Source organism: Phoxinus phoxinus, assembly GCF_949152265.1.
Source record: "Phoxinus phoxinus genome assembly, chromosome: 15".
Classification (NCBI taxonomy): domain Eukaryota; kingdom Metazoa; phylum Chordata; class Actinopteri; order Cypriniformes; family Leuciscidae; genus Phoxinus; species Phoxinus phoxinus.
The window spans coordinates 1774543-1782042 of record NC_136890.1 but is presented as its reverse complement, the minus strand read 5'-3'; the positions used below and the strand labels follow the sequence as shown (position 1 = coordinate 1782042).

Here is a 7500-nt window from a genome sequence, read left to right as displayed (position 1 = left end):
GAGAGTGTGAGTGAGCGAGCGTGAGTGTGTGAGAGAGTGTGAGTGAGTGAGTGAGCGAGCGAGCGAGTGTGTGAGTGTGTGTGTGAGTGAGTGAGCGAGCGAGCGTGAGTGTGTGTGTGAGTGAGTGAGCGAGTGTGAGTGTGTGAGTGAGTGAGTGAGCGAGTGTGAGTGTGTGAGTGAGTGAGCGAGCGTGAGTGAGTGAGCGAGCGAGTCTGAGAGAGTGTGAGTGTGTGAGAGAGTGTGAGTGACTGTGCGTGTGTGTGAGAGAGTGTGAGTGAGTGAATTAGTGTGAGTGACTGTGCGTGTGTGTGAGAGAGTGTGAGCGAGTGTGAGTGTGTGAGTGAGCGAGTGAGCAAGCGAGCGAGTGTGAGTGTGAGTGAGTGAGCGAGTGTGTGAGTGAGCGAGCGAGTGTGAGTGTGTGAGCGAGTGAGTGTGTGAGCGAGTGTGTGAAAAAGGACATTCACTTTACATGTGAAAAGCTACAAAACAAGACCTGAAACTTTTTTAAAGGAGCTGCAACCATCAAGCTCTTCATTCATTTTATGATATCTACATTATATTATAGACCAGGCCCGTCGTGATTATGGTTTGATTATCTGATCATGGTTATTTGATCTAAACACAATTATTTTGAAATGACCACGATAACTGTGCATTTTTAAATATCAATCACATTGTACCAATCTTTTTTTTTTCAAATTTAATAGGGATGATATCACAGATATGAACATTTTGGCCGATACCGAGAAGCCATGAAAGCCGATATATTGGCTGATAAATCTGAATTTGTTAATCATTTTTGAGAGCCTGATTACAAAAACAAAAGTCTCACCAGTAAAATCCAAACACACAATCATAATGATGTTCTCATGATAATGTCATGGAGCCGATATGACAGACTTTACTGTATTTTCCTTTTTTGAAGTGATTTCAATCATATTTCAAGCAATTCAAAATCATCATGTTGAACAGTCGCATCTGAAGAGTCTCAGCTGGAGGAAATAATACATTATTGATCGGCTTTAATGACAACCGATAACTTTAAAAATGAACCGATGTGGATTTAGTGGCAGATATATCGTGCATCCCTGAAATGTACGCATTTCTGTATGATGTATCCAGTGTGAAGACAGATATAAATATATTAGGGCGATATGTAAAAAATATTTTATCGATAATCGCCTTAAAAAATATCGCGATATCCGATAATATCGTCTACCCAAGCCCCGCCCCCAACACGCCCCGCCGGAGACAACGCTACCGACATACACCGTTAAAAAGTCCTGTCGATTTTGGCTGCACTTTATCTAGTGATAGCCTGCGGTTTAATTAGTTTAATAGAATGATTGAAACGTTAAAGGTTTTGCTTTGGTTAGTTTGAGCTTAAACGAGCATAAAACATTAGCTTTGCTGTTATGTTAGTGTTGCTAATCATTTCCACACTGTTCTATCGCATGTGTTTGAAACGGATTTCGTTTCGCGAGGAGAAATGTTAAATACAACAGAAGACAGTCTGGTGATGTAATGGTGAATGCATGTTGATGTTATAGTAAGGTCCAATGTTTCTCGTTCTTTCTTTTTTGGCGGTACGCCTATCGCCTGATTTAATGATGATCAGTTCAATTTCCTAATATGTAGCGCTGTTTTTAAACTATACTATATTTATTATTTGTCTAAAATTACGAATTAAAAGCGAATTTTTTCGTTCTGCATGAGCAAAACCGTTTTTTCCCCTCCTCCTTTTTGATCTTAGAGTTCCAAGGTCACCTTAAGCCGTTTACGAAATAAAAATGATAGCTTTATTTATTTAGAGACAGAAGTCATTAAAAGTTTTATTTGGATATTATTTTGTTTCTTATTTTTATTTTAAATTTAAAGCAAAGTATACCGCTTCCAATATAGCCTGTAACGGAGCTGCCAACATTGTAAACTCATGAGATATTCAAATCAACAAAATTTCATCATCCGTTTGCAATATAACATAATTTTAATTTTAATTACAATGCAGAAGTGTTCTTTCGTCTTGCGCTTAAAGAATTCTATCTAGATTTTCTATTCCTAATCCTAACTAGCCTATAAAAAAGATTTCATTCATATTATTGCATGTGAATAAATGTGTATAACTATAGGGCTGTGTGAAATATAGGCTATGTCATTTTTTTATATCGACGATTATCGTCTAGAAACGAATGTTAGAATCGACATTGCGATACTTAGGAGACATCATCTATATACGATAATATCGTCATATCGCCCAGCCCTAAAATATGCACATGCATGTGTGTGTGTTTATATATACAAAATAATTATACACAGTACACAGACGTATATTAAGTAAACACAAACTTTTATTTTGGAATCGATTTATCGCTGCCCAACACTAAAATGAAATAAACATGGCTTTGAGTTGTTCATGTCTTAAGAGTCGCTTTCAGGAAGGAAATATGAAATGTAGAAGAGAGAAAGCCAACTCACCGTCATCAATGAGTGACGCTGACCTCTCTCGCTCTCGCTCTCTCTCTCGCTCTCGCTCTCTCTCCCGGTCCCGCTCTCGCTCGTGTGGTGAGTCCGGGCTCGGTTCTCGGGGGAGATGGAGGCCCGTCTCGTAGTCCAGGCCGATCCTCTCGGCATGTCTGCGCGCTTGCCGTAAGACGGAGCCGCCGGCTTCTCGCAGTCGTAGCGCTGCGCGGTAGAAAACCGTGTCTTTGGCGTTGTACTTCAAACAGTTGTTGACGATCAACAGAAAGTCCGACTCGAAAGCTTCAAAGCTGAGATAGCGGTGCGACTCTACACACTTCCACATGGTCTGGAAGTCCATCGGACGCTCGATGTGGTCCAGGTAATCTGGGACCTGGAGAACAAACACACACACACACACACCAGGTCGTGTTTAAAGCATTCAGGGAACTTTATAATGGATGCTATTTCTGCTATCAGTGCAAAAACGGCTTCACATTAGATAACGCTTAAAGGAGTAGTTCACTTTTAAATAAAAATGACCCCATGATTTACTCACCCTGAAGGCATCATAGGTGTATATGACTTTCTTCTTTCAGACGAGCACAATCAGAGTTATATAAAAAACTGTCCTGGATCTTCCAAGTTTTATAAAGGCAGTGAATTGCAACCAACAGATTGAAGCTCATAAGTGCATCTGTCCATCATAAAAGTGCATCTCATAAAAGTGCATCTGTCCATCATAAAAGTGCATCTCATAAAAGTGCATCTGTCCATCATAAAAGTGCATCTATCCATCATAAAAGTGCATCTCATAAAAGTGCATCTGTCCATCATAAAAGTGCATCTGTCCATCATAAAAGTGCATCTGTCCATCATAAAAGTGCATCTATCCATCATAAAAGTGCATCTGTCCATCATAAAAGTGCATCTGTCCATCATAAAAGTGCATCTGTCCATCATAAAAGTGCAACTATCCATCATAAAAGTGCATCTGTCCATCATAAAAGTGCATCTGTCCATCATAAAAGTGCATCTATCATAAAAGTGCATCTGTCCATCATAAAAGTGCATCTGTCCATCATAAAAGTGAAAGTCATATATACCTATGATGCCTTCAGGGTGAGTAAATCATGGGGTCATTTAAATCTTAAAGTGAACTACTCATTTCAAGTCGCCCTGTGGTGTAAATCCAGCTTTTAATGTAGTTTATGTGTGTATGTGTGTATGTGGAGTTATTAATCTGCTTTAACACACACATGTGTAAGTTCATAAGTCGACAGCATTACTGAGTATTTTCTGCTTAAAACTGCAGTGAACCAAAGACAGTCTCAAAAACACGGTTTGAAATCGCTGGTGTTTCTGACGAGAGTGAGTGTGTGAGTGTGTGTGTGAGTGAGAGTGTGTGTGTGTGTGTGTGTGTGTGAGAGTGAGAGTGAGTGAGTGAGCGTGTGTGTGTGAGTGAGTGTGTTTACCTCACTCAAAGGCACAGGCTCAGTGAAGAAGTTACTGGAGTCTCTCTCCTGCAGTTGTTCTAGAGTGCTGCGCAACAACACCAGGAACGGAGTCAACTGCATCTCTAACGCCAACTCCTGCACCTTGAGCTGAACACACACACATTACACACTCAGTACAGGTCTGAGGCTAACACACACTTCACACTGGTCTGAGGCTAACACACACTTCAAACCAGGCTAAACCTAGTAGTAATGCACTTCAAGTTTAAGTAAATCATCAACGTCGTCCCTCACTTTAAAGTTACCATGAAATAATAATGTACCATTCTTACTGAAGTCAAGGTTGTCATAGTTAACGAAACCTTAATAATTACAACTAAACTGAAATAAAAATGAATAAAAACTATATAGACAATTAAAAAACACTAATAAAAATGTCAAAAACATACAAAATCTTTGAAATTAAAATAATAACAATAAAAACTAATTCAAAATATTAATACATTTTTTTATAATGTCTCAATTTTAGTAAAATAATCCTGCAGTATTTATTTTAAATGATTTATCCGTGCACATCATTATTGTTTTAATAATTTTGAATCAGAATATCTTCCTCTTGCAGCATCTCTTCTCTTCTCTGATGACGAGGGCGGGGCTATAACCTGTCACTCACATGAGATCAGCCAATAGCAAACCACCATCATCCAATCAATTCCCCACAGACACAATCAAGCACCGCCCACATTTGTTCCTGTTCCAGAAGTTGTTTAAAAGCAGGGCAGGCCGTAATTTCATCCACTGGGAATTGATTGGATGAGGTTTTGGGCTATAAAGCAAGCTAGAGCATGGCGACTGAGGGGGGGTGAATTTTTATTTATATTAAGCCTTAAAGTTCTGCATAATTAAGGGCGAGGCCACTTGAGTGACAGGTGGATTGCCGCTACTAGCGTTTGTCTGTTAGCGGCACGTGACCTCAGCTAATCCGCCTCGCTGCTCATTTTCTGTCATCACTCTGGGCTTCGAACATGCTCTTCTGAAACCTACGGGTGACGTCACGGACACATATTTTTGTACATTACAACTCTTGTCAGAAACGGAGAAAGAATAGGGTGTAGTCTCACAGTCTCTCTCTTGAGCTTCTCTCTCTTGCGGATGAGCTCCACCAGCAGTCGCGCTCGCTCCAGGTCGTGCCGGAGTCTCTGCCACGCTTTCAGCTGCTCCTTCAACACCGAGTGCTTCTCCTCACCGTCCCTCTGGGAGAACACACACACACACACACACACACAGTCAATGTCATCCATGTGTTTCTCCACAACACCAACATTAATTTTAAACACTGGCGGTTGCCCTGGTAAACCACAAAGCCATTCACAAGTTGTTGTTTTTTTGCAAGTTACTTTTTTTTATTATACACTTGAGCTGAGCTCTGTAAGGCTGAGTCTGCGTGCACTGACCGTGGGTGTGAGCGGCTCGGCGTTGCGCTGGGACTGCAGGTGTGTCTGCAGGCGCCGCAGGAGAGGAACGCCGTTACGACTCTGCCTCTTCAGCGTCCAGTAGCTGTGCAGTCTCTGCATGAACTGACTCTTCCTCTGCACCGTCAGGTTACTGGTGATCTTACTCAACCTAAGCCAGGAGACAACACACACTCAACCTAAGCCAGGAGACAACACACACTCGACCTAAGCCAGGAGACAACACACACTCGACCTAAGCCAGGAGACAACACACACTCAACCTAAACCAGGAGACAACACACACTCGACCTAAGCCAGGAGACAACACACACTCACCTCCACACCAGTGCTCTTGAATAGATCAGGTTATTGAATAGTAGGTTGTCAAAACAAACAGCACAAGATGTCAGTGATGGCTTTATTTGGCCTCTAGAGGCCGCTCTCGTACTGTTGTACCAGCACTAATTTAAAATTTTCATGGTTTAGTACCATTTTTACATTTTTGTGTTTTAAAGTTCAGCTCTATTTTGTGTGTCATGTTTGTTTCCATTCAGTATTCATTTAAGAAATATCGGTTAATTAATCAGTCATCGGCCAGTGTGGTTATCGGTAAAATCCACCTACGCTCTCGAATAACTTTGCGCATTTCATTTGACAATAATATTTCCCGATAGAATAAGAGCCCGACATGCTGTCAAAATAAAAGTCCGCATCTGACACTTATCGGTCAAATATAAAAACGTAAAAGTCGATGCCGACGATTACACAATTCCAAATTCCGTTATATCGGAGGAAAAAAAAATGTTTTTTTTTTTTTGATAAAAGCAAATACCCTGTGTACTTTTGTACATTTTCATGGTTCAGTACCGCTTTTCATGTTTGTAATAAAGTTCAGCACTATTTTATGTGTTATGTTTGTTTTCATTCAGTATTCATTTTAAAAACTATCGGTTAATTAATCAGTTATCACCCAGTGTTATTATTGGTAAAATCGAATATCGATCGACTTTGCATAACTTCGCATTAATGCGCCATTCATTTGACCATAATATTTCCTAAAGAGCACGACACGTCAAAATAAAAGTCTGCTTCTGACACTTATCGGCGAAACAGAAAAACTTGCCAGTCGATGCCGATGATTACACAACTCCAAATTCCGTTAAATCGGTCGACAACTCCCAAATGATTTATGAATAAATAATTAGTAAAAATAAAAGAGCAAATATCATGCATACTTGTGTGGAGGAATACACGGCACTGACACCACCGGCGCGGCCGCTCTCCTCTCCGCCAGGATCTTTCTGGCCCTCTTCATCTTCAGTCGTGACTTAGCTTTAGCTCTCTTCGCCCGCTCCGAGCTCCAGCCCTTCCCATCTTCCTCTCCACCCGCCTCATCCTCCTCTTCCTCGGCCTCGCCCTCACTGGGGGAGGAGCCTGCGCTGAGCCCGCCCGCACCTGTGCTGGCCCCGCCCACGCCTGCCAGCGGCCGGGCCGATCCGGGCGGTGTGTGAATGTCACAGTACGCCGTTTTGCGCACGCTAAAGGACGTCCCGTTGGCGCCGGTCTCGCGCACGGGCTCCATCTTCATGTAGAGGCCGGCCTGTTGGGCGCAGGTCACGTGGAAGGCGGTGTAGCAGTTCGCTTTATGGCACTGGATGCAGGCGCCGGAGCCGCGCTGTTTGCAGATGTAGCATGTTAGCTTCCAGCGCGCGGGAGGGATGTGCTCTATGCTGTCGATGGGCTCCAGGAACACTGTATTAGCAAAACACACCTGGAAGGAAAGCGGGAAATTGTGTGAGGGAAAAAATGCCTGAATGTGTCACGATGCAAAACACTAGTGCAACTAGACATATGCAACAATATTAATTTTTTTTTCAATAACGATAATTCTTTGTATTTGAAAGCCGATAACCGATATATTGGCTGATAAAAACTAAATCCATATTTTTATATCATTTTCGAGAGCCTGATTACAAAAACAAAAATCTCACCATTAAATCAATGTCAAGCACACAACAATGATGTTCTCATGATAATGTTATGGAGCCGATATGACAAACTTTACTGAATTTTCCTTTTTTGAAGTGATTTCAATCATATTTCAAGCAATTCAAAATCATCATGTTGAACAG

General features: G+C 41.5%; 1 protein-coding gene across 2 annotated transcripts in view; it reads right to left on the bottom strand.

Moving 5' to 3' along the window:
• brpf1 (bromodomain and PHD finger containing, 1) overlaps nucleotides 1-7500 on the bottom strand; it is a 72760-nt gene that overhangs the window by 52013 nt on the left and 13247 nt on the right. For both annotated transcript variants that reach the window (XM_079637715.1, XM_079637716.1), the window contains exons 5-9: nucleotides 6604-7139; nucleotides 5369-5537; nucleotides 5036-5167; nucleotides 3933-4061; nucleotides 2476-2851 (exon numbers count right to left, since the gene is read on the bottom strand). In XM_079637715.1, the coding sequence (XP_079493841.1) occupies nucleotides 2476-2851; nucleotides 3933-4061; nucleotides 5036-5167; nucleotides 5369-5537; nucleotides 6604-7139 (1342 nt within the window). The remainder of the gene's footprint in view (nucleotides 1-2475; nucleotides 2852-3932; nucleotides 4062-5035; nucleotides 5168-5368; nucleotides 5538-6603; nucleotides 7140-7500) is intronic.